The sequence below is a fragment of the Lissotriton helveticus genome, chromosome 7 (assembly GCF_964261635.1).
Source record: "Lissotriton helveticus chromosome 7, aLisHel1.1, whole genome shotgun sequence".
Taxonomy (NCBI): Eukaryota; Metazoa; Chordata; class Amphibia; order Caudata; family Salamandridae; genus Lissotriton; species Lissotriton helveticus.
In genome coordinates, this window is record NC_136068.1 from 1,039,528,099 (window position 1) to 1,039,555,939 (window position 27,841).

General features: G+C 49.6%; 1 protein-coding gene across 1 annotated transcript in view; it reads left to right on the forward strand.

Moving 5' to 3' along the window:
- LOC144769378 (glucagon-like peptide 1 receptor) overlaps positions 1 to 27,841 on the forward strand; it is a 368,429-nt gene that overhangs the window by 287,292 nt on the left and 53,296 nt on the right. The window contains exon 10 of the mRNA XM_078653433.1: positions 24,306 to 24,533. Within this exon, the coding sequence (XP_078509559.1) occupies positions 24,306 to 24,533 (228 nt within the window). The remainder of the gene's footprint in view (positions 1 to 24,305; positions 24,534 to 27,841) is intronic.

The window sequence follows — 27,841 nt, forward strand, 5'->3', positions numbered from 1 at the left end:
CAAGCCATGTCTTTTCCAGACCGGAATCAAGCATCCAAGGACCGGTTTCTGACTATCAGCCTTCATTCAGCCTGGATAGCATGACTCCAGTGGTGTGGAGAGCCTGGGACTCACGTCTGAGCATACCTAGCCCACTCGGGGTGAAAATTGCAAAAAAACACAGTTGATGGACAGAATGTAGAACAATGTCATACATTCACCCCAGTACAAGGATCGGGGACTAAATCCATCGTTTTTTTGCACTCCACACCACCCTGGGTTAGACACTGGCTATATGCAAATCAGCTCTGACCCTGTGCCTCATGGGAACAGTCCAGTCCGAACTACCAAGCCATGTCTTTCCCAGACCGGAATCAAGCATCCAAGGACCGGTTTCTGGCTATCAGCCTTCATTCAGCCTGGATAGCATGACTCCAGTGGTGGATGGGTTTAGGCCCAGATCCTTGTACTGGGGTGAATGTATGACATTGTTCTACATTCTGTCCATCAACTGTGTTTTTTGCAATTTTCACCCCGAGTGGGCTGGGTATGCTCAGACGTGAGTCCCAGGCTCTCCACACCACTGGAGTCAAGCTATCCAGGCTGAATGAAGGCTGATAGCCAGAAACCGGTCCTTGGATGCTTGATTCCGGTCTGGGAAAGACATGGCTTGGTAGTTCAGACTGGACTGTTCCCATGAGGCACAGGGTCTGAGCTGATTTGCATATAGCCAGTGTCTAACCCAGGGTAGTGTGGAGTGCAAAAAAACGATGGATTTAGGCCCAGATCCTTGTACTGGGGTGAATGTATGACATTGTTCTACATTCTGTCCATCAACTGTGTTTTTTGCAATTTTCACCCCGAGTGGGCTGGGTATGCTCAGACGTGAGTCCCAGGCTCTCCACACCACTGGAGTCAATCTATCCAGGCTGAATGAAGGCTGATAGCCAGAAACCGGTCCTTGGATGCTTGATTCCGGTCTGGGAAAGACATGGCTTGGTAGTTCGGACTGGACTGTTCCCATGAGGCACAGGGTCAGAGCTGATTTGCATATAGCCAGTGTCTAACCCAGGGTGGTGTGGAGGGCAAATAAACGATGGATTTAGGCCTAGATCCTTGTACTGGGGTGAATGTATGACATTGTTCTACATTCTGTCCATCAACTGTGTTTTTTGCAATTTTCACCCCGAGTGGGGTGGGTATGCTCAGACGTGAGTTCCAGGCTCTCCACACCATAGAGTCAAGCTATCCAGGCTGAATGAAGGCTGATAGCCAGAAACCGGTCCTTGGATGCTTGATTCCGGTCTGGGAAAGACATGGCTTGGTAGTTCGGACTGGACTGTTCCCATGAGGCACAGGGTCAGAGCTGATTTGCATATAGCCAGTGTCTAACCCAGGGTGGTGTGGAGGGCAAAAAAACGATGGATTTAGGCCCAGATCCTTGTACTGGGGTGAATGTATGACATTGTTCTACATTCTGTCCATCAACTGTGTTTTTTGCAATTTTCACCCCGAGTGGGCTGGGTATGCTCAGACGTGAGTCCCAGGCTCTCTACACCACTGGAGTCAAGCTATCCAGGCTGAATGAAGGCTGATAGCCAGAACCCGGTCCTTGGATGCTTGATTCCGGTCTGGGAAAGACATGGCTTGGTAGTTCGGACTGGACTGTTCCCATGAGGCACAGGGTCAGAGCTGATTTGCATATAGCCAGTGTCTAATCCAGGGTGGTGTGGAGTGCAAAAAAATGATGGATTTAGGCCCAGATCCTTGTACTGGGGTGAATGTATGACATTGTTCTACATTCTGTCCATCAACTGTGTTTTTTGCAATTTTCACCCCGAGTGGGCTGGGTATGCTCAGACGTGAGTCCCAGGCTCTCCACACCACTGGATTCAAGCTATCCAGGCTGAATGAAGGCTGATAGCCAGAAACCGGTCCTTGGATGCTTGATTCCGGTCTGGGAAAGACATGGCTTGGTAGTTCGGACTGGACTGTTCCCATGAGGCACAGGGTCAGAGCTGATTTGCATATAGCCAGTGTCTAACCCAGGGTGGTGTGGAGTGCAAAAAAACGATGGATTTGGGCCCAGATCCTTGTACTGGGGTGAATGTATGACAGTGTTCTACATTCTGTCCATCAACTGTGTTTTTTGCAATTTTCACCCCGAGTGGGGTGGGTATGCTCAGACGTGAGTCCCAGGCTCTCCACACCATGGAGTCAAGCTATCCAGGCTGAATGAAGGCTGATAGCCAGAAACCGGTCCTTGGATGTTTGATTCCGGTCTGGGAAAGACATGGCTTGGTAGTTCAGACTGGACTGTTCCCATGAGGCACAGGGTCTGAGCTGATTTGCATATAGCCAGTGTCTAACCCAGGGTAGTGTGGAGTGCAAAAAAACGATGGATTTAGGCCCAGATCCTTGTACTGGGGTGAATGTATGACATTGTTCTACATTCTGTCCATCAACTGTGTTTTTTGCAATTTTCACCCCGAGTGGGCTGGGTATGCTCAGACGTGAGTCCCAGGCTCTCCACACCACTGGAGTCAATCTATCCAGGCTGAATGAAGGCTGATAGCCAGAAACCGGTCCTTGGATGCTTGATTCTGGTCTGGGAAAGACATGGCTTGGTAGTTCGGACTGGACTGTTCCCATGAGGCACAGGGTCAGAGTTGATTTGCATATAGCCAGTGTCTAACCCAGGGTGGTGTGGAGGGCAAATAAACGATGGATTTAGGCCTAGATCCTTGTACTGGGGTGAATGTATGACATTGTTCTACATTCTGTCCATCAACTGTGTTTTTTGCAATTTTCACCCCGAGTGGGGTGGGTATGCTCAGACGTGAGTTCCAGGCTCTCCACACCATAGAGTCAAGCTATCCAGGCTGAATGAAGGCTGATAGCCAGAACCCGGTCCTTGGATGCTTGATTCCGGTCTGGTAAAGACATGGCTTGGTAGTTCGGACTGGACTGTTCCCATGAGGCACAGGGTCAGAGCTGATTTGCATATAGCCAGTGTCTAATCCAGGGTGGTGTGGAGTGCAAAAAAATGATGGATTTAGGCCCAGATCCTTGTACTGGGGTGAATGTATGACATTGTTCTACATTCTGTCCATCAACTGTGTTTTTTGCAATTTTCACCCCGAGTGGGCTGGGTATGCTCAGACGTGAGTCCCAGGCTCTCCACACCACTGGATTCAAGCTATCCAGGCTGAATGAAGGCTGATAGCCAGAAACCGGTCCTTGGATGCTTGATTCCGGTCTGGGAAAGACATGGCTTGGTAGTTCGGACTGGACTGTTCCCATGAGGCACAGGGTCAGAGCTGATTTGCATATAGCCAGTGTCTAACCCAGGGTGGTGTGGAGTGCAAAAAAACGATGGATTTGGGCCCAGATCCTTGTACTGGGGTGAATGTATGACAGTGTTCTACATTCTGTCCATCAACTGTGTTTTTTGCAATTTTCACCCCGAGTGGGGTGGGTATGCTCAGACGTGAGTCCCAGGCTCTCCACACCATGGAGTCAAGCTATCCAGGCTGAATGAAGGCTGATAGCCAGAAACCGGTCCTTGGATGTTTGATTCCGGTCTGGGAAAGACATGGCTTGGTAGTTCAGACTGGACTGTTCCCATGAGGCACAGGGTCTGAGCTGATTTGCATATAGCCAGTGTCTAACCCAGGGTAGTGTGGAGTGCAAAAAAACGATGGATTTAGGCCCAGATCCTTGTACTGGGGTGAATGTATGACATTGTTCTACATTCTGTCCATCAACTGTGTTTTTTGCAATTTTCACCCCGAGTGGGCTGGGTATGCTCAGACGTGAGTCCCAGGCTCTCCACACCACTGGAGTCAATCTATCCAGGCTGAATGAAGGCTGATAGCCAGAAACCGGTCCTTGGATGCTTGATTCTGGTCTGGGAAAGACATGGCTTGGTAGTTCGGACTGGACTGTTCCCATGAGGCACAGGGTCAGAGTTGATTTGCATATAGCCAGTGTCTAACCCAGGGTGGTGTGGAGGGCAAATAAACGATGGATTTAGGCCTAGATCCTTGTACTGGGGTGAATGTATGACATTGTTCTACATTCTGTCCATCAACTGTGTTTTTTGCAATTTTCACCCCGAGTGGGGTGGGTATGCTCAGACGTGAGTTCCAGGCTCTCCACACCATAGAGTCAAGCTATCCAGGCTGAATGAAGGCTGATAGCCAGAAACCGGTCCTTGGATGCTTGATTCCGGTCTGGGAAAGACATGGCTTGGTAGTTCGGACTGGACTGTTCCCATGAGGCACAGGGTCAGAGCTGATTTGCATATAGCCAGTGTCTAACCCAGGGTGGTGTGGAGGGCAAAAAAACGATGGATTTAGGCCCAGATCCTTGTACTGGGGTGAATGTATGACATTGTTCTACATTCTGTCCATCAACTGTGTTTTTTGCAATTTTCACCCCGAGTGGGCTGGGTATGCTCAGACGTGAGTCCCAGGCTCTCTACACCACTGGAGTCAAGCTATCCAGGCTGAATGAAGGCTGATAGCCAGAAACCGGTCCTTGGATGCTTGATTCCGGTCTGGGAAAGACATGGCTTGGTAGTTCGGACTGGACTGTTCCCATGAGGCACAGGGTCTGAGCTGATTTGCATATAGCCAGTGTCTAACCCAGGGTAGTGTGGAGTGCAAAAAAACGATGGATTTAGGCCCAGATCCTTGTACTGGGGTGAATGTATGACATTGTTCTACATTCTGTCCATCAACTGTGTTTTTTGCAATTTTCACCCCGAGTGGGCTGGGTATGCTCAGACGTGAGTCCCAGGCTCTCCACACCACTGGAGTCAATCTATCCAGGCTGAATGAAGGCTGATAGCCAGAAACCGGTCCTTGGATGCTTGATTCTGGTCTGGGAAAGACATGGCTTGGTAGTTCGGACTGGACTGTTCCCATGAGGCACAGGGTCAGAGTTGATTTGCATATAGCCAGTGTCTAACCCAGGGTGGTGTGGAGGGCAAATAAACGATGGATTTAGGCCTAGATCCTTGTACTGGGGTGAATGTATGACATTGTTCTACATTCTGTCCATCAACTGTGTTTTTTGCAATTTTCACCCCGAGTGGGGTGGGTATGCTCAGACGTGAGTTCCAGGCTCTCCACACCATAGAGTCAAGCTATCCAGGCTGAATGAAGGCTGATAGCCAGAAACCGGTCCTTGGATGCTTGATTCCGGTCTGGGAAAGACATGGCTTGGTAGTTCGGACTGGACTGTTCCCATGAGGCACAGGGTCAGAGCTGATTTGCATATAGCCAGTGTCTAACCCAGGGTGGTGTGGAGGGCAAAAAAACGATGGATTTAGGCCCAGATCCTTGTACTGGGGTGAATGTATGACATTGTTCTACATTCTGTCCATCAACTGTGTTTTTTGCAATTTTCACCCCGAGTGGGCTGGGTATGCTCAGACGTGAGTCCCAGGCTCTCTACACCACTGGAGTCAAGCTATCCAGGCTGAATGAAGGCTGATAGCCAGAAACCGGTCCTTGGATGCTTGATTCCGGTCTGGGAAAGACATGGCTTGGTAGTTCGGACTGGACTGTTCCCATGAGGCATAGGGTCAGAGCTGATTTGCATATAGCCAGTGTCTAACCCAGGGTGGTGTGGAGTGCAAAAAAACGATGGATTTAGGCCCAGATCCTTGTACTGGGGTGAATGTATGACATTGTTCTACATTCTGTCCATCAACTGTGTTTTTTGCAATTTTCACCCCGAGTGGGCTGGGTATGCTCAGACGTGAGTCCCAGGCTCTCCACACCACTGGAGTCAAGCTATCCAGGCTGAATGAAGGCTGATAGCCAGAAACCGGTCCTTGGATGCTTGATTCCGGTCTGGGAAAGACATGGCTTGGTAGTTCGGACTGGACTGTTCCCATGAGGCACAGGGTCAGAGCTGATTTGCATATAGCCAGTGTCTAATCCAGGGTGGTGTGGAGTGCAAAAAAATGATGGATTTAGGCCCAGATCCTTGTACTGGGGTGAATGTATGACATTGTTCTACATTCTGTCCATCAACTGTGTTTTTTGCAATTTTCACCCCGAGTGGGCTGGGTATGCTCAGACGTGAGTCCCAGGCTCTCCACACCACTGGATTCAAGCTATCCAGGCTGAATGAAGGCTGATAGCCAGAAACCGGTCCTTGGATGCTTGATTCCGGTCTGGGAAAGACATGGCTTGGTAGTTCGGACTGGACTGTTCCCATGAGGCACAGGGTCAGAGCTGATTTGCATATAGCCAGTGTCTAACCCAGGGTGGTGTGGAGGGCAAAAAAACGATGGATTTAGGCCCAGATCCTTGTACTGGGGTGAATGTATGACATTGTTCTACATTCTGTCCATCAACTGTGTTTTTTGCAATTTTCACCCCGAGTGGGCTGGGTATGCTCAGACGTGAGTCCCAGGCTCTCTACACCACTGGAGTCAAGCTATCCAGGCTGAATGAAGGCTGATAGCCAGAAACCGGTCCTTGGATGCTTGATTCCGGTCTGGGAAAGACATGGCTTGGTAGTTCGGACTGGACTGTTCCCATGAGGCATAGGGTCAGAGCTGATTTGCATATAGCCAGTGTCTAACCCAGGGTGGTGTGGAGTGCAAAAAAACGATGGATTTAGGCCCAGATCCTTGTACTGGGGTGAATGTATGACATTGTTCTACATTCTGTCCATCAACTGTGTTTTTTGCAATTTTCACCCCGAGTGGGCTGGGTATGCTCAGACGTGAGTCCCAGGCTCTCCACACCACTGGATTCAAGCTATCCAGGCTGAATGAAGGCTGATAGCCAGAAACCGGTCCTTGGATGCTTGATTCCGGTCTGGGAAAGACATGGCTTGGTAGTTCGGACTGGACTGTTCCCATGAGGCACAGGGTCAGAGCTGATTTGCATATAGCCAGTGTCTAACCCAGGGTGGTGTGGAGTGCAAAAAAACGATGGATTTAGGCCCAGATCCTTGTACTGGGGTGAATGTATGACATTGTTCTACATTCTGTCCATCAACTGTGTTTTTTGCAATTTTCACCCCGAGTGGGCTGGGTATGCTCAGACGTGAGTCCCAGGCTCTCCACACCACTGGATTCAAGCTATCCAGGCTGAATGAAGGCTGATAGCCAGAAACCGGTCCTTGGATGCTTGATTCCGGTCTGGGAAAGACATGGCTTGGTAGTTCGGACTGGACTGTTCCCATGAGGCACAGGGTCAGAGCTGATTTGCATATAGCCAGTGTCTAACCCAGGGTGGTGTGGAGTGCAAAAAAACGATGGATTTGGGCCCAGATCCTTGTACTGGGGTGAATGTATGACAGTGTTCTACATTCTGTCCATCAACTGTGTTTTTTGCAATTTTCACCCCGAGTGGGGTGGGTATGCTCAGACGTGAGTCCCAGGCTCTCCACACCATGGAGTCAAGCTATCCAGGCTGAATGAAGGCTGATAGCCAGAAACCGGTCCTTGGATGTTTGATTCCGGTCTGGGAAAGACATGGCTTGGTAGTTCAGACTGGACTGTTCCCATGAGGCACAGGGTCTGAGCTGATTTGCATATAGCCAGTGTCTAACCCAGGGTAGTGTGGAGTGCAAAAAAACGATGGATTTAGGCCCAGATCCTTGTACTGGGGTGAATGTATGACATTGTTCTACATTCTGTCCATCAACTGTGTTTTTTGCAATTTTCACCCCGAGTGGGCTGGGTATGCTCAGACGTGAGTCCCAGGCTCTCCACACCACTGGAGTCAATCTATCCAGGCTGAATGAAGGCTGATAGCCAGAAACCGGTCCTTGGATGCTTGATTCTGGTCTGGGAAAGACATGGCTTGGTAGTTCGGACTGGACTGTTCCCATGAGGCACAGGGTCAGAGTTGATTTGCATATAGCCAGTGTCTAACCCAGGGTGGTGTGGAGGGCAAATAAACGATGGATTTAGGCCTAGATCCTTGTACTGGGGTGAATGTATGACATTGTTCTACATTCTGTCCATCAACTGTGTTTTTTGCAATTTTCACCCCGAGTGGGGTGGGTATGCTCAGACGTGAGTTCCAGGCTCTCCACACCATAGAGTCAAGCTATCCAGGCTGAATGAAGGCTGATAGCCAGAAACCGGTCCTTGGATGCTTGATTCCGGTCTGGGAAAGACATGGCTTGGTAGTTCGGACTGGACTGTTCCCATGAGGCACAGGGTCAGAGCTGATTTGCATATAGCCAGTGTCTAACCCAGGGTGGTGTGGAGGGCAAAAAAACGATGGATTTAGGCCCAGATCCTTGTACTGGGGTGAATGTATGACATTGTTCTACATTCTGTCCATCAACTGTGTTTTTTGCAATTTTCACCCCGAGTGGGCTGGGTATGCTCAGACGTGAGTCCCAGGCTCTCTACACCACTGGAGTCAAGCTATCCAGGCTGAATGAAGGCTGATAGCCAGAAACCGGTCCTTGGATGCTTGATTCCGGTCTGGGAAAGACATGGCTTGGTAGTTCGGACTGGACTGTTCCCATGAGGCATAGGGTCAGAGCTGATTTGCATATAGCCAGTGTCTAACCCAGGGTGGTGTGGAGTGCAAAAAAACGATGGATTTAGGCCCAGATCCTTGTACTGGGGTGAATGTATGACATTGTTCTACATTCTGTCCATCAACTGTGTTTTTTGCAATTTTCACCCCGAGTGGGCTGGGTATGCTCAGACGTGAGTCCCAGGCTCTCCACACCACTGGAGTCAAGCTATCCAGGCTGAATGAAGGCTGATAGCCAGAAACCGGTCCTTGGATGCTTGATTCCGGTCTGGGAAAGACATGGCTTGGTAGTTTGGACTGGACTGTTCCCATGAGGCACAGGGTCAGAGCTGATTTGCATATAGCCAGTGTCTAATCCAGGGTGGTGTGGAGTGCAAAAAAATGATGGATTTAGGCCCAGATCCTTGTACTGGGGTGAATGTATGACATTGTTCTACATTCTGTCCATCAACTGTGTTTTTTGCAATTTTCACCCCGAGTGGGCTGGGTATGCTCAGACGTGAGTCCCAGGCTCTCCACACCACTGGATTCAAGCTATCCAGGCTGAATGAAGGCTGATAGCCAGAAACCGGTCCTTGGATGCTTGATTCCGGTCTGGGAAAGACATGGCTTGGTAGTTCGGACTGGACTGTTCCCATGAGGCACAGGGTCAGAGCTGATTTGCATATAGCCAGTGTCTAACCCAGGGTGGTGTGGAGGGCAAAAAAACGATGGATTTAGGCCCAGATCCTTGTACTGGGGTGAATGTATGACATTGTTCTACATTCTGTCCATCAACTGTGTTTTTTGCAATTTTCACCCCGAGTGGGCTGGGTATGCTCAGACGTGAGTCCCAGGCTCTCTACACCACTGGAGTCAAGCTATCCAGGCTGAATGAAGGCTGATAGCCAGAAACCGGTCCTTGGATGCTTGATTCCGGTCTGGGAAAGACATGGCTTGGTAGTTCGGACTGGACTGTTCCCATGAGGCATAGGGTCAGAGCTGATTTGCATATAGCCAGTGTCTAACCCAGGGTGGTGTGGAGTGCAAAAAAACGATGGATTTAGGCCCAGATCCTTGTACTGGGGTGAATGTATGACATTGTTCTACATTCTGTCCATCAACTGTGTTTTTTGCAATTTTCACCCCGAGTGGGCTGGGTATGCTCAGACGTGAGTCCCAGGCTCTCCACACCACTGGAGTCAAGCTATCCAGGCTGAATGAAGGCTGATAGCCAGAAACCGGTCCTTGGATGCTTGATTCCGGTCTGGGAAAGACATGGCTTGGTAGTTCGGACTGGACTGTTCCCATGAGGCACAGGGTCAGAGCTGATTTGCATATAGCCAGTGTCTAACCCAGGGTGGTGTGGAGTGCAAAAAAACGATGGATTTGGGCCTAGATCCTTGTACTGGGGTGAATGTATGACAGTGTTCTACATTCTGTCCATCAACTGTGTTTTTTGCAATTTTCACCCCGAGTGGGGTGGGTATGCTCAGACGTGAGTCCCAGGCTCTCCACACCATGGAGTCAAGCTATCCAGGCTGAATGAAGGCTGATAGCCAGAAACCGGTCCTTGGATGCTTGATTCCGGTCTGGGAAAGACATGGCTTGGTAGTTCGGACTGGACTGTTCCCATGAGGCACAGGGTCAGAGCTGATTTGCATATAGCCAGTGTCTAACCCAGGGTGGTGTGGAGGGCAAAAAAACGATGGATTTAGGCCCAGATCCTTGTACTGGGGTGAATGTATGACATTGTTCTACATTCTGTCCATCAACTGTGTTTTTTGCAATTTTCACCCCGAGTGGGCTGGGTATGCTCAGACGTGAGTCCCAGGCTCTCTACACCACTGGAGTCAAGCTATCCAGGCTGAATGAAGGCTGATAGCCAGAAACCGGTCCTTGGATGCTTGATTCCGGTCTGGGAAAGACATGGCTTGGTAGTTCGGACTGGACTGTTCCCATGAGGCACAGGGTCAGAGCTGATTTGCATATAGCCAGTGTCTAACCCAGGGTGGTGTGGAGTGCAAAAAAACGATGGATTTAGGCCCAGATCCTTGTACTGGGGTGAATGTATGACATTGTTCTACATTCTGTCCATCAACTGTGTTTTTTGCAATTTTCACCCCGAGTGGGCTGGGTATGCTCAGACGTGAGTCCCAGGCTCTCCACACCACTGGAGTCAAGCTATCCAGGCTGAATGAAGGCTGATAGCCAGAAACGGGTCCTTGGATGCTTGATTCCGGTCTGGGAAAGACATGGCTTGGTAGTTCGGACTGGACTGTTCCCATGAGGCACAGGGTCAGAGCTGATTTGCATATAGCCAGTGTCTAATCCAGGGTGGTGTGGAGTGCAAAAAAATGATGGATTTAGGCCCAGATCCTTGTACTGGGGTGAATGTATGACATTGTTCTACATTCTGTCCATCAACTGTGTTTTTTGCAATTTTCACCCCGAGTGGGCTGGGTATGCTCAGACGTGAGTCCCAGGCTCTCCACACCACTGGATTCAAGCTATCCAGGCTGAATGAAGGCTGATAGCCAGAAACCGGTCCTTGGATGCTTGATTCCGGTCTGGGAAAGACATGGCTTGGTAGTTCGGACTGGACTGTTCCCATGAGGCACAGGGTCAGAGCTGATTTGCATATAGCCAGTGTCTAACCCAAGGTGGTGTGGAGTGCAAAAAAACGATGGATTTAGGCCCAGATCCTTGTACTGGGGTGAATGTATGACATTGTTCTACATTCTGTCCATCAACTGTGTTTTTTGCAATTTTTGCCCCGAGTGGGCTGGGTATGCTCAGACGTGAGTCCCACGCTCTCTACACCGCTGGAGTCAAGCTATCCAGGCTGAATGAAGGCTGATAGCCAGAAACCGGTCCTTGGATGCTTGATTCCGGTCTGGGAAAGACATGGCTTGGTAGTTCGGACTGGACTGTTCCCATGAGGCACAGGGTCAGAGCTGATTTGCATATAGCCAGTGTCTAACCCAGGGTGGTGTGGAGTGCAAAAAAACGATGGATTTAGGCCCAGATCCTTGTACTGGGGTGAATGTATGACATTGTTCTACATTCTGTCCATCAACTGTGTTTTTTGCAATTTTCACCCCGAGTGGGCTGGGTATGCTCAGACGTGAGTCCCAGGCTCTCCACACCACTGGAGTCAAGCTATCCAGGCTGAATGAAGGCTGATAGCCAGAAACCGGTCCTTGGATGCTTGATTCCCGTCTGGGAAAGACATGGCTTGGTAGTTCGGACTGGACTGTTCCCATGAGGCACAGGGTCAGAGCTGATTTGCATATAGCCAGTGTCTAACCCAGGGTGGTGTGGAGGGCAAAAAAACGATGGATTTAGGCCCAGATCCTTGTACTGGGGTGAATGTATGACATTGTTCTACATTCTGTCCATCAACTGTGTTTTTTGCAATTTTCACCCCGAGTGGGCTGGGTATGCTCAGACGTGAGTCCCAGGCTCTCCACACCACTGGAGTCAAGCTATCCAGGCTGAATGAAGGCTGATAGCCAGAAACCGGTCCTTGGATGCTGGATTCCGGTCTGGGAAAGACATGGCTTGGTAGTTCGGACTGGACTGTTCCCATGAGGCACAGGGTCAGAGCTGATTTGCATATAGCCAGTGTCTAACCCAGGGTGGTGTGGAGTGCAAAAAAACGATGGATTTAGGACCAGATCCTTGTACTGGGGTGAATGTATGACATTGTTCTACATTCTGTCCATCAACTGTGTTTTTTGCAATTTTCACCCCGAGTGGGCTGGGTATGCTCAGACGTGAGTCCCAGGCTCTCCACACCACTGGAGTCAAGCTATCCAGGCTGAATGAAGGCTGATAGCCAGAAACCGGTCCTTGGATGCTTGATTCCGGTCTGGGAAAGACATGGCTTGGTAGTTCGGACTGGACTGTTCCCATGAGGCACTGGGTCAGAGCTGATTTGCATATAGCCAGTGTCTAACCCAGGGTGGTGTGGAGGGCAAAAAAACGATGGATTTAGGCCCAGATCCTTGTACTGGGGTGAATGTATGACATTGTTCTACATTCTGTCCATCAACTGTGTTTTTTGCAATTTTCACCCCGAGTGGGCTGGGTATGCTCAGACGTGAGTCCCAGGCTCTCCACACCACTGGAGTCAAGCTATTCAGGCTGAATGAAGGCTGATAGCCAGAAACCGGTCCTTGGATGCTTGATTCCGGTCTGGGAAAGACATGGCTTGGTAGTTCGGACTGGACTGTTCCCATGAGGCACAGGGTCAGAGCTGATTTGCATATAGCCAGTGTCTAACCCAGGGTGGTGTGGAGTGCAAAAAAACGATGGATTTAGGCCCAGATCCTTGTACTGGGGTGAATGTATGACATTGTTCTACATTCTGTCCATCAACTGTGTTTTTTGCAATTTTCACCCCGAGTGGGCTGGGTATGCTCAGACGTGAGTCCCAGGCTCTCCACACCACTGGAGTCAAGCTATCCAGGCTGAATGAAGGCTGATAGCCAGAAACGGGTCCTTGGATGCTTGATTCCGGTCTGGGAAAGACATGGCTTGGTAGTTCGGACTGGACTGTTCCCATGAGGCACAGGGTCAGAGCTGATTTGCATATAGCCAGTGTCTAATCCAGGGTGGTGTGGAGTGCAAAAAAATGATGGATTTAGGCCCAGATCCTTGTACTGGGGTGAATGTATGACATTGTTCTACATTCTGTCCATCAACTGTGTTTTTTGCAATTTTCACCCCGAGTGGGCTGGGTATGCTCAGACGTGAGTCCCAGGCTCTCCACACCACTGGATTCAAGCTATCCAGGCTGAATGAAGGCTGATAGCCAGAAACCGGTCCTTGGATGCTTGATTCCGGTCTGGGAAAGACATGGCTTGGTAGTTCGGACTGGACTGTTCCCATGAGGCACAGGGTCAGAGCTGATTTGCATATAGCCAGTGTCTAACCCAAGGTGGTGTGGAGTGCAAAAAAACGATGGATTTAGGCCCAGATCCTTGTACTGGGGTGAATGTATGACATTGTTCTACATTCTGTCCATCAACTGTGTTTTTTGCAATTTTTGCCCCGAGTGGGCTGGGTATGCTCAGACGTGAGTCCCAGGCTCTCCACACCACTGGAGTCAAGCTATCCAGGCTGAATGAAGGCTGATAGCCAGAAACCGGTCCTTGGATGCTTGATTCCGGTCTGGGAAAGACATGGCTTGGTAGTTCGGACTGGACTGTTCCCATGAGGCACAGGGTCAGAGCTGATTTGCATATAGCCAGTGTCTAACCCAGGGTGGTGTGGAGTGCAAAAAAACGATGGATTTGGGCCTAGATCCTTGTACTGGGGTGAATGTATGACAGTGTTCTACATTCTGTCCATCAACTGTGTTTTTTGCAATTTTCACCCCGAGTGGGGTGGGTATGCTCAGACGTGAGTCCCAGGCTCTCCACACCATGGAGTCAAGCTATCCAGGCTGAATGAAGGCTGATAGCCAGAAACCGGTCCTTGGATGCTTGATTCCGGTCTGGGAAAGACATGGCTTGGTAGTTCGGACTGGACTGTTCCCATGAGGCACAGGGTCAGAGCTGATTTGCATATAGCCAGTGTCTAACCCAGGGTGGTGTGGAGGGCAAAAAAACGATGGATTTAGGCCCAGATCCTTGTACTGGGGTGAATGTATGACATTGTTCTACATTCTGTCCATCAACTGTGTTTTTTGCAATTTTCACCCCGAGTGGGCTGGGTATGCTCAGACGTGAGTCCCAGGCTCTCTACACCACTGGAGTCAAGCTATCCAGGCTGAATGAAGGCTGATAGCCAGAAACCGGTCCTTGGATGCTTGATTCCGGTCTGGGAAAGACATGGCTTGGTAGTTCGGACTGGACTGTTCCCATGAGGCACAGGGTCAGAGCTGATTTGCATATAGCCAGTGTCTAACCCAGGGTGGTGTGGAGTGCAAAAAAACGATGGATTTAGGCCCAGATCCTTGTACTGGGGTGAATGTATGACATTGTTCTACATTCTGTCCATCAACTGTGTTTTTTGCAATTTTCACCCCGAGTGGGCTGGGTATGCTCAGACGTGAGTCCCAGGCTCTCCACACCACTGGAGTCAAGCTATCCAGGCTGAATGAAGGCTGATAGCCAGAAACGGGTCCTTGGATGCTTGATTCCGGTCTGGGAAAGACATGGCTTGGTAGTTCGGACTGGACTGTTCCCATGAGGCACAGGGTCAGAGCTGATTTGCATATAGCCAGTGTCTAATCCAGGGTGGTGTGGAGTGCAAAAAAATGATGGATTTAGGCCCAGATCCTTGTACTGGGGTGAATGTATGACATTGTTCTACATTCTGTCCATCAACTGTGTTTTTTGCAATTTTCACCCCGAGTGGGCTGGGTATGCTCAGACGTGAGTCCCAGGCTCTCCACACCACTGGATTCAAGCTATCCAGGCTGAATGAAGGCTGATAGCCAGAAACCGGTCCTTGGATGCTTGATTCCGGTCTGGGAAAGACATGGCTTGGTAGTTCGGACTGGACTGTTCCCATGAGGCACAGGGTCAGAGCTGATTTGCATATAGCCAGTGTCTAACCCAAGGTGGTGTGGAGTGCAAAAAAACGATGGATTTAGGCCCAGATCCTTGTACTGGGGTGAATGTATGACATTGTTCTACATTCTGTCCATCAACTGTGTTTTTTGCAATTTTTGCCCCGAGTGGGCTGGGTATGCTCAGACGTGAGTCCCACGCTCTCTACACCGCTGGAGTCAAGCTATCCAGGCTGAATGAAGGCTGATAGCCAGAAACCGGTCCTTGGATGCTTGATTCCGGTCTGGGAAAGACATGGCTTGGTAGTTCGGACTGGACTGTTCCCATGAGGCACAGGGTCAGAGCTGATTTGCATATAGCCAGTGTCTAACCCAGGGTGGTGTGGAGTGCAAAAAAACGATGGATTTAGGCCCAGATCCTTGTACTGGGGTGAATGTATGACATTGTTCTACATTCTGTCCATCAACTGTGTTTTTTGCAATTTTCACCCCGAGTGGGCTGGGTATGCTCAGACGTGAGTCCCAGGCTCTCCACACCACTGGAGTCAAGCTATCCAGGCTGAATGAAGGCTGATAGCCAGAAACCGGTCCTTGGATGCTTGATTCCCGTCTGGGAAAGACATGGCTTGGTAGTTCGGACTGGACTGTTCCCATGAGGCACAGGGTCAGAGCTGATTTGCATATAGCCAGTGTCTAACCCAGGGTGGTGTGGAGGGCAAAAAAACGATGGATTTAGGCCCAGATCCTTGTACTGGGGTGAATGTATGACATTGTTCTACATTCTGTCCATCAACTGTGTTTTTTGCAATTTTCACCCCGAGTGGGCTGGGTATGCTCAGACGTGAGTCCCAGGCTCTCCACACCACTGGAGTCAAGCTATCCAGGCTGAATGAAGGCTGATAGCCAGAAACCGGTCCTTGGATGCTGGATTCCGGTCTGGGAAAGACATGGCTTGGTAGTTCGGACTGGACTGTTCCCATGAGGCACAGGGTCAGAGCTGATTTGCATATAGCCAGTGTCTAACCCAGGGTGGTGTGGAGTGCAAAAAAACGATGGATTTAGGACCAGATCCTTGTACTGGGGTGAATGTATGACATTGTTCTACATTCTGTCCATCAACTGTGTTTTTTGCAATTTTCACCCCGAGTGGGCTGGGTATGCTCAGACGTGAGTCCCAGGCTCTCCACACCACTGGAGTCAAGCTATCCAGGCTGAATGAAGGCTGATAGCCAGAAACCGGTCCTTGGATGCTTGATTCCGGTCTGGGAAAGACATGGCTTGGTAGTTCGGACTGGACTGTTCCCATGAGGCACTGGGTCAGAGCTGATTTGCATATAGCCAGTGTCTAACCCAGGGTGGTGTGGAGGGCAAAAAAACGATGGATTTAGGCCCAGATCCTTGTACTGGGGTGAATGTATGACATTGTTCTACATTCTGTCCATCAACTGTGTTTTTTGCAATTTTCACCCCGAGTGGGCTGGGTATGCTCAGACGTGAGTCCCAGGCTCTCCACACCACTGGAGTCAAGCTATTCAGGCTGAATGAAGGCTGATAGCCAGAAACCGGTCCTTGGATGCTTGATTCCGGTCTGGGAAAGACATGGCTTGGTAGTTCGGACTGGACTGTTCCCATGAGGCACAGGGTCAGAGCTGATTTGCATATAGCCAGTGTCTAACCCAGGGTGGTGTGGAGTGCAAAAAAACGATGGATTTAGGCCCAGATCCTTGTACTGGGGTGAATGTATGACATTGTTCTACATTCTGTCCATCAACTGTGTTTTTTGCAATTTTCACCCCGAGTGGGCTGGGTATGCTCAGACGTGAGTCCCAGGCTCTCCACACCACTGGAGTCAAGCTATCCAGGCTGAATGAAGGCTGATAGCCAGAAACGGGTCCTTGGATGCTTGATTCCGGTCTGGGAAAGACATGGCTTGGTAGTTCGGACTGGACTGTTCCCATGAGGCACAGGGTCAGAGCTGATTTGCATATAGCCAGTGTCTAATCCAGGGTGGTGTGGAGTGCAAAAAAATGATGGATTTAGGCCCAGATCCTTGTACTGGGGTGAATGTATGACATTGTTCTACATTCTGTCCATCAACTGTGTTTTTTGCAATTTTCACCCCGAGTGGGCTGGGTATGCTCAGACGTGAGTCCCAGGCTCTCCACACCACTGGATTCAAGCTATCCAGGCTGAATGAAGGCTGATAGCCAGAAACCGGTCCTTGGATGCTTGATTCCGGTCTGGGAAAGACATGGCTTGGTAGTTCGGACTGGACTGTTCCCATGAGGCACAGGGTCAGAGCTGATTTGCATATAGCCAGTGTCTAACCCAAGGTGGTGTGGAGTGCAAAAAAACGATGGATTTAGGCCCAGATCCTTGTACTGGGGTGAATGTATGACATTGTTCTACATTCTGTCCATCAACTGTGTTTTTTGCAATTTTTGCCCCGAGTGGGCTGGGTATGCTCAGACGTGAGTCCCACGCTCTCTACACCACTGGAGTCAAGCTATCCAGGCTGAATGAAGGCTGATAGCCAGAAACCGGTCCTTGGATGCTTGATTCCGGTCTGGGAAAGACATGGCTTGGTAGTTCGGACTGGACTGTTCCCATGAGGCACAGGGTCAGAGCTGATTTGCATATAGCCAGTGTCTAACCCAGGGTGGTGTGGAGTGCAAAAAAACGATGGATTTAGGCCCAGATCCTTGTACTGGGGTGAATGTATGACATTGTTCTACATTCTGTCCATCAACTGTGTTTTTTGCAATTTTCACCCCGAGTGGGCTGGGTATGCTCAGACGTGAGTCCCAGGCTCTCCACACCACTGGAGTCAAGCTATCCAGGCTGAATGAAGGCTGATAGCCAGAAACCGGTCCTTGGATGCTTGATTCCCGTCTGGGAAAGACATGGCTTGGTAGTTCGGACTGGACTGTTCCCATGAGGCACAGGGTCAGAGCTGATTTGCATATAGCCAGTGTCTAACCCAGGGTGGTGTGGAGGGCAAAAAAACGATGGATTTAGGCCCAGATCCTTGTACTGGGGTGAATGTATGACATTGTTCTACATTCTGTCCATCAACTGTGTTTTTTGCAATTTTCACCCCGAGTGGGCTGGGTATGCTCAGACGTGAGTCCCAGGCTCTCCACACCACTGGAGTCAAGCTATCCAGGCTGAATGAAGGCTGATAGCCAGAAACCGGTCCTTGGATGCTGGATTCCGGTCTGGGAAAGACATGGCTTGGTAGTTCGGACTGGACTGTTCCCATGAGGCACAGGGTCAGAGCTGATTTGCATATAGCCAGTGTCTAACCCAGGGTGGTGTGGAGTGCAAAAAAACGATGGATTTAGGACCAGATCCTTGTACTGGGGTGAATGTATGACATTGTTCTACATTCTGTCCATCAACTGTGTTTTTTGCAATTTTCACCCCGAGTGGGCTGGGTATGCTCAGACGTGAGTCCCAGGCTCTCCACACCACTGGAGTCAAGCTATCCAGGCTGAATGAAGGCTGATAGCCAGAAACCGGTCCTTGGATGCTTGATTCCGGTCTGGGAAAGCCATGGCTTGGTAGTTCGGACTGGACTGTTCCCATGAGGCACTGGGTCAGAGCTGATTTGCATATAGCCAGTGTCTAACCCAGGGTGGTGTGGAGGGCAAAAAAACGATGGATTTAGGCCCAGATCCTTGTACTGGGGTGAATGTATGACATTGTTCTACATTCTGTCCATCAACTGTGTTTTTTGCAATTTTCACCCCGAGTGGGCTGGGTATGCTCAGACGTGAGTCCCAGGCTCTCCACACCACTGGAGTCAAGCTATTCAGGCTGAATGAAGGCTGATAGCCAGAAACCGGTCCTTGGATGCTTGATTCCGGTCTGGGAAAGACATGGCTTGGTAGTTCGGACTGGACTGTTCCCATGAGGCACAGGGTCAGAGCTGATTTGCATATAGCCAGTGTCTAACCCAGGGTGGTGTGGAGTGCAAAAAAACGATGGATTTAGGCCCAGATCCTTGTACTGGGGTGAATGTATGACATTGTTCTACATTCTGTCCATCAACTGTGTTTTTTGCAATTTTCACCCCGAGTGGGCTGGGTATGCTCAGACGTGAGTCCCAGGCTCTCCACACCACTGGAGTCAAGCTATCCAGGCTGAATGAAGGCTGATAGCCAGAAACGGGTCCTTGGATGCTTGATTCCGGTCTGGGAAAGACATGGCTTGGTAGTTCGGACTGGACTGTTCCCATGAGGCACAGGGTCAGAGCTGATTTGCATATAGCCAGTGTCTAATCCAGGGTGGTGTGGAGTGCAAAAAAATGATGGATTTAGGCCCAGATCCTTGTACTGGGGTGAATGTATGACATTGTTCTACATTCTGTCCATCAACTGTGTTTTTTGCAATTTTCACCCCGAGTGGGCTGGGTATGCTCAGACGTGAGTCCCAGGCTCTCCACACCACTGGATTCAAGCTATCCAGGCTGAATGAAGGCTGATAGCCAGAAACCGGTCCTTGGATGCTTGATTCCGGTCTGGGAAAGACATGGCTTGGTAGTTCGGACTGGACTGTTCCCATGAGGCACAGGGTCAGAGCTGATTTGCATATAGCCAGTGTCTAACCCAAGGTGGTGTGGAGTGCAAAAAAACGATGGATTTAGGCCCAGATCCTTGTACTGGGGTGAATGTATGACATTGTTCTACATTCTGTCCATCAACTGTGTTTTTTGCAATTTTTGCCCCGAGTGGGCTGGGTATGCTCAGACGTGAGTCCCACGCTCTCTACACCACTGGAGTCAAGCTATCCAGGCTGAATGAAGGCTGATAGCCAGAAACCGGTCCTTGGATGCTTGATTCCGGTCTGGGAAAGACATGGCTTGGTAGTTCGGACTGGACTGTTCCCATGAGGCACAGGGTCAGAGCTGATTTGCATATAGCCAGTGTCTAACCCAGGGTGGTGTGGAGTGCAAAAAAACGATGGATTTAGGCCCAGATCCTTGTACTGGGGTGAATGTATGACATTGTTCTACATTCTGTCCATCAACTGTGTTTTTTGCAATTTTCACCCCGAGTGGGCTGGGTATGCTCAGACGTGAGTCCCAGGCTCTCCACACCACTGGAGTCAAGCTATCCAGGCTGAATGAAGGCTGATAGCCAGAAACCGGTCCTTGGATGCTTGATTCCCGTCTGGGAAAGACATGGCTTGGTAGTTCGGACTGGACTGTTCCCATGAGGCACAGGGTCAGAGCTGATTTGCATATAGCCAGTGTCTAACCCAGGGTGGTGTGGAGGGCAAAAAAACGATGGATTTAGGCCCAGATCCTTGTACTGGGGTGAATGTATGACATTGTTCTACATTCTGTCCATCAACTGTGTTTTTTGCAATTTTCACCCCGAGTGGGCTGGGTATGCTCAGACGTGAGTCCCAGGCTCTCCACACCACTGGAGTCAAGCTATCCAGGCTGAATGAAGGCTGATAGCCAGAAACCGGTCCTTGGATGCTGGATTCCGGTCTGGGAAAGACATGGCTTGGTAGTTCGGACTGGACTGTTCCCATGAGGCACAGGGTCAGAGCTGATTTGCATATAGCCAGTGTCTAACCCAGGGTGGTGTGGAGTGCAAAAAAACGATGGATTTAGGACCAGATCCTTGTACTGGGGTGAATGTATGACATTGTTCTACATTCTGTCCATCAACTGTGTTTTTTGCAATTTTCACCCCGAGTGGGCTGGGTATGCTCAGACGTGAGTCCCAGGCTCTCCACACCACTGGAGTCAAGCTATCCAGGCTGAATGAAGGCTGATAGCCAGAAACCGGTCCTTGGATGCTTGATTCCGGTCTGGGAAAGCCATGGCTTGGTAGTTCGGACTGGACTGTTCCCATGAGGCACTGGGTCAGAGCTGATTTGCATATAGCCAGTGTCTAACCCAGGGTGGTGTGGAGGGCAAAAAAACGATGGATTTAGGCCCAGATCCTTGTACTGGGGTGAATGTATGACATTGTTCTACATTCTGTCCATCAACTGTGTTTTTTGCAATTTTCACCCCGAGTGGGCTGGGTATGCTCAGACGTGAGTCCCAGGCTCTCCACACCACTGGAGTCAAGCTATTCAGGCTGAATGAAGGCTGATAGCCAGAAACCGGTCCTTGGATGCTTGATTCCGGTCTGGGAAAGACATGGCTTGGTAGTTCGGACTGGACTGTTCCCATGAGGCACAGGGTCAGAGCTGATTTGCATATAGCCAGTGTCTAACCCAGGGTGGTGTGGAGGGCAAAAAAACGATGGATTTAGGCCCAGATCCTTGTACTGGGGTGAATGTATGACATTGTTCTACATTCTGTCCATCAACTGTGTTTTTTGCAATTTTCACCCCGAGTGGGCTGGGTATGCTCAGACGTGAGTCCCAGGCTCTCCACACCACTGGAGTCAAGCTATCCAGGCTGAATGAAGGCTGATAGCCAGAAACCGGTCCTTGGATGCTGGATTCCGGTCTGGGAAAGACATGGCTTGGTAGTTCGGACTGGACTGTTCCCATAAGGCACAGGGTCAGAGCTGATTTGCATATAGCCAGTGTCTAACCCAGGGTGGTGTGGAGTGCAAAAAAACGATGGATTTAGGACCAGATCCTTGTACTGGGGTGAATGTATGACATTGTTCTACATTCTGTCCATCAACTGTGTTTTTTGCAATTTTCACCCCGAGTGGGCTGGGTATGCTCAGACGTGAGTCCCAGGCTCTCCACACCACTGGAGTCAAGCTATCCAGGCTGAATGAAGGCTGATAGCCAGAAACCGGTCCTTGGATGCTTGATTCCGGTCTGGGAAAGACATGGCTTGGTAGTTCGGACTGGACTGTTCCCATGAGGCACTGGGTCAGAGCTGATTTGCATATAGCCAGTGTCTAACCCAGGGTGGTGTGGAGGGCAAAAAAACGATGGATTTAGGCCCAGATCCTTGTACTGGGGTGAATGTATGACATTGTTCTACATTCTGTCCATCAACTGTGTTTTTTGCAATTTTCACCCCAAGTGGGCTGGGTATGCTCAGACGTGAGTCCCAGGCTCTCCACACCACTGGAGTCAAGCTATCCAGGCTGAATGAAGGCTGATAGCCAGAAACCGGTCCTTGGATGCTTGATTCCGGTCTGGGAAAGACATGGCTTGGTAGTTCGGACTGGACTGTTCCCATGAGGCACAGGGTCAGAGCTGATTTGCATATAGCCAGTGTCTAACCCAGGGTGGTGTGGAGTGCAAAAAAACGATGGATTTAGGACCAGATCCTTGTACTGGGGTGAATGTATGACATTGTTCTACATTCTGTCCATCAACTGTGTTTTTTGCAATTTTCACCCCGAGTGGGCTGGGTATGCTCAGACGTGAGTCCCAGGCTCTCCACACCACTGGAGTCAAGCTATCCAGGCTGAATGAAGGCTGATAGCCAGAAACCGGTCCTTGGATGCTTGATTCCGGTCTGGGAAAGACATGGCTTGGTAGTTCGGACTGGACTGTTCCCATGAGGCACAGGGTCAGAGCTGATTTGCATATAGCCAGTGTCTAATCCAGGGTGGTGTGGAGTGCAAAAAATGATGGATTTAGGCCCAGATCCTTGTACTGGGGTGAATGTATGACATTGTTCTACATTCTCTCCATCAACTGTGTTTTTTGCAATTTTCACCCCGAGTGGGCTGGGTATGCTCAGACGTGAGTCCCAGGCTCTCCACACCACTGGAGTCAAGCTATCCAGGCTGAATGAAGGCTGATAGCCAGAAACCGGTCCTTGGATGCTTGATTCCGGTCTGGGAAAGACATGGCTTGGTAGTTCGGACTGGACTGTTCCCATGAGGCACAGTGTCAGAGCTGATTTGCATATAGCCAGTGTCTAACCCAGGGTGGTGTGGAGTGCAAACAAACGATGGATTTAGGCCCAGATCCTTGTACTGGAGTGAATGTATGACATTGTTCTACATTCTGTCCATCAACTGTGTTTTTTGCAATTTTCGCCCCGAGTGGGCTGGGTATGCTCAGACGTGAGTCCCAGGCTCTCTACACCACTGGAGTCAAGCTATCCAGGCTGAATGAAGGCTGATAGCCAGAAACCGGTCCTTGGATGCTTGATTCCGGTCTGGGAAAGACATGGCTTGGTAGTTCGGACTGGACTGTTCCCATGAGGCACAGGGTCAGATCTGATTTGCAAATAGCCAGTGTCTAACCCAGGGTGGTGTGGAGTGCAAAAAAACGATGGATTTAGGCCCAGATCCTTGTACTGGGGTGAATGTATGACATTGTTCTACATTCTGTCCATCAACTGTGTTTTTTGCAATTCTCATGCTATTGAGAGCAGAGCGGTATTGGGTGGGGAGCCTGTACTGGTGTCCCGGGCCTGCTAGGACACTATCAGGAGAGAAGAGGAACACGATTGCGGACTGCAGCATCAGTGTCAGAACAGGTACGTTTTGTTTTATTCTTATTATTTCCCTAATCCCCTATCCTGTGTCCCCCTTACCCCTACTTGAGCTCTGCGGTGGCCGCCACTGCTACTCTGTCAGGCCGTCGGTGTAGGTTTCCGATGGCTGAGCCAGCGAAGGCACCACAGTTAGAAACCGGATGATCCTTCTGACTCATAATAGAGCAGGCGGACCAAGGGTTTGTGCTGGTGTACCATGTCCACCAAACTCTAAACTGGGCCCTAAGTGATTTTGCAAGAATCACAGGATGTTAAGCCAAATTGGGGATTTGAGCCTGGTTCCCCGTTTCCAAGGCTGAGAGCTCTAGTCGCTAGGCCTCATCTCCCCTTGACTTCTCCTGGGCCATGCACACTCAGACAGCCCAGATATGTGTTGCAAGACATGTTCCAGATTGCCCAGGACAGTACAGCTTTGCATGCACTTTCATGCATCCCACTGGCACTATCCGATCACACTGGTTATAGATGTGCGTTGTGCAAATATTGAAAACATGACACACACCATATCCAGGCTCTTAATCTCCAATACCCCCATATTGTTCTTCCTTCTCTTTTCCCCTTTGCTTCGACCTTTGTTTTCTGTATCTAATTCCCTGTTAATTTCTCATTTCCTCTTTATTCATTTTGCTCTTTTACCCCTTCCCCTCTCTCTCACTCTTTCAACACCCCTGCTCAATCTCTATAGTCTCTATCATTATATTTTACCAGGCTTTTCTGCCTCTCTCCCCAGCTCTTCAGGATACTGTGCCCCTTCTGTCTCCCTGTCTCTCTAATATTCTTTGATCATCTTTACCGAAATGTTTTCTTGTGTTTCCTCTCAGCTTATGGCTACTCTTCCTTCCCACAGGTGAACTTCATAATCTTCCTAAAGGTGCTGTTCCACTTGGTGTGCAATTACCGACACCAGCAGCTGAGGTTCTCTGACTCCAAGTGCCGGCTGGCAAAGTCCACGCTGACCCTCCTCCCACTTCTTGGGGTCCATGAAATTCTGTTCGTGTTCATGGCAGATGAGCTGACATCGGGTACCGCCCGGACAGTACAGCTCTTCTTCCTCCTCATCCTCAACTCCTTTCAGGTACCATCCCTTCTTTATACTCTCCTGCCTCACCCAATGGCTTCTCAAGCTCCTCAGTAATGTGCAAAAACTGCTGTAGTGAAATTACATTTTCCAACTTAGGTTCAGTGACTATGAAATATTTTTCTAATTATGTTTTCTTTCCCCTTACCAAAGCAGCCCTAACTGCCTTTTTAGGTCTTGCCTGCCAGACAGCGCAAACTGTCTGTTTGCGAAAATACCTTTTGCCAGCTTACAGTGAGCTAAGGGTCCTTCCAGTTCTTACCAGTAGACAGCTTCATCGTCACTCTCATATGCTTGCTTTTTATTTGTTAGCTTGTGTGGGCTTTAAGTTCTTTTCTTGTGGTTGTTCCTCCCTTGGACCATGGCTGCATTACATGTGTGCTTCCACTGCTCATTTTTCAGACACTACTTTGTTCTTTTTGGTTAAGCACTCCATGAGAGTTCATGTGTTTTCTAGCTGTTGCCCTCGTGCACTTCTTTTACCTGTGTTTCTCTCCTTCACCTGTTTGCTTCCCCCACCACCTGCGTGATGTGCTCACCCATTGAATTCCCCCTTCAACTCCACGTGGATCTCTCTCTTGCTCATTTGCTTTTCCTCCTCCATCCTCCATATTGCTCTCTCTGTCATTTACTTCTCTCTCACTCTCTGAGTTGATTCCCCATCCATAACCTCTGTGTTGCTTCCTACCACCCACCTGTTCTGTGTTGCTTCCATCCCCCATGTTGCTTCCACCACCCATTAAGCAAAACAATAACAAAAACCGTGTGCACGTTTTTTTCTTTTTATTTACACATGCAACTCAGATCAGTAAATAAAAAGAAACAAGTGCCTTTGTCATTTTGTCGGTGCTCCAGGTGTGGTGTGAGTCGGAACCCCTTTAAGAGGGCTATGGGGCAGGCTGAATTACTGAGCCCAACTGTGGGGGGGTGAGACCTTCTATTCCTGATGTCCCTGGGCCCGACCTACTATGGATCCTGATGAACTGGGCCAAGTACCCCTTCTGCACATGACTCTAAGTAGTGATGTGGTTGAGCAGTCCAAGGCTCTCTCGGTGGGGAGAGGTGGGTATAAGTAAGGCTCCTAACTCAAAATGCATGCAACAGCTACAATAAACCATTGTCTAACCAAATACTCACTTTTATGAAAAAATAGAATAATTTATTTCTACCGCTACCAACACAAAGTTGAAATATGACATTCACAAACAACTACACAGTTCCCCTGAGGTCAGGTCTCCTGTGTTTCTTTAGGTTGTCCCCCGGTTCCCACTCCCTCCTCACTCCTAGCGATAGTGGTTATTCCACTCTCACCATGGGAAATATCCTGGGCGAGCCCCACTAGTGGTCTGAGTCCACTCTGACTATTTTAAAGTCAACAGTGTTTCAGTGCCCCGGCACTAACTAGCAGGCAAGTTCCCCTGAGCCAACTGCCTGAGATGAGTCTCACCCTCACCTGCAGGCTTGGAGCGTCCCCTGAGATCCTGAGAACACAGCAGCAGTTGAATCAGGTGACTTCACCGGACATGGCCCAGACAGGCGGCACTTAATGGGCACAGAGTTCCTCACAAGAGGTTGTGACACCGAAGCAACCAGACGCTCTTTGTGACTCCTCCTTACAGGGTAAGTGTCTGATCCAGCTCATGGTATGGGTTGGGAGATGATGCTACGACCCTGAAGCAGATCCTTCTTGATAGCGGTATGCAGGTACTCCAATTGCGACCTCACTTCTCTGGTGAGGGTGTCGATAAGGTTGCAAGTCTTATTGCTCCCAGTGACCCCTCTAGCATACGAGTTCACTGTAGCCTCTCTGTATGTGGGCATTACCCATTCAGCACACTAAAGTACTCAACCACGGCCCCTATTGGAACACAGGATTGCGGCTCACCACGACACAAGGGCTACGGACTTCACAGAATGGCAATCTTCTTGCTGTGGCCCCTCCTGGCATACGGGTCACCGGCTACTCACTACGCACAGGGTACGATCCAATTGGTGCAGTGATGCACACTGCTCATTTCACAATGGCCCTCCTGTGGCATAAGAGGGTCGCTGACTTCATCCTGCACACAGCCAATGACCCATTCAGTGCAGCAGATGTCTCCTCACACCTCACAAGGGAGTCCACTTGACAGGACTCCTCACAGTGCCTACCTCCCTCTAACGCTTTCCTCTTGCTCACAGGGCACACTGGTCTTGGAAAGCAGGCAGTCGCTGGTGCTCCAGGCTCAAGGGTAAGTAGTCTTGTATTCCCTGGATGATGTCCCCTCAGCCAGCAGGGAGACTAGGAGCCCTTGGCCCCAATCCTGGTCACAGGCAGAAGTCTTGCAGACCATCCCCTCCTCAAAAAGCCCATCTGGCTGTTTGGCAGACGACAATTTTTGGTGTCTCAAGGACCCCTTTTTATAGTCCATTTCCAGACACTAAATGTGATTTGGAGCCTGATTGTTTGAAGTTTACATTGGGTGTCTGCCTCTTTTGAAATTCCAACTCCTCTGCTCCTTCTTCCTCTTGAAATCAATCTCCCACAGCAGGAGCGACTCCAAAGCTGATAGCCCCACATGGGAGGGACTAGAGTTCACACCTGGATGTCAGCCACAGTGATATGTGTATTAAAAGGTTTGCCAAGGGCCCAGCCCTACTCTTCTTGATTCTCTTATAACCCCCATCTTCTTCCTGAGATGTGCCCAGTCCTCTTCCTTGTAACCTCTCACTATTTGTGACCTGAGGTCCTGGATTTCCCTGGACAGTCCTGGTTTTCAAAGGCTGTCCCAAAGCTTTTGTTCATTTTAAATATATGTCCTGGTTTTTGGGACGAAGGTCAGGTCAACCTTCGAATCAGAAGTTAAAGGTATGCTCTCCTTTCACACAAGCCTCTGAAGTCTTGACTAATTGAAGTAATTTATCAGATTCTGCCTTAGAGGAGGTCCAGTGCCTGCTCCCAGCAACAGAGAGACAGAGTGGGGAGGAGGGCAGGGGGCCATAGGGTGGAGGTCTTGCCATATATAATGTTAGGTAAACATAGGGGTGTGTGTGTGTGTGTGTGTGTGTATATATATTACCTACTGGCTGTCGCCAGTAGGTAGTTATAGTTAGGACCTTGTTTCTATTCAAAAACAGTTTTTTCTTTTGCCAATATCTTTGGCGCCGCTTGACAAATTTTTGTGAAATTTTCAAAATTAATGGTTCACTCAGGTCATCTCCTTGTCGGTGTGATTCATCAAGCAAGGACCGAGAAAAACGGGGGGTCCTAAAACACGATTTCTCCATGTTGATTTCCATAGGAACTTTAGACATGGCTACAGCCT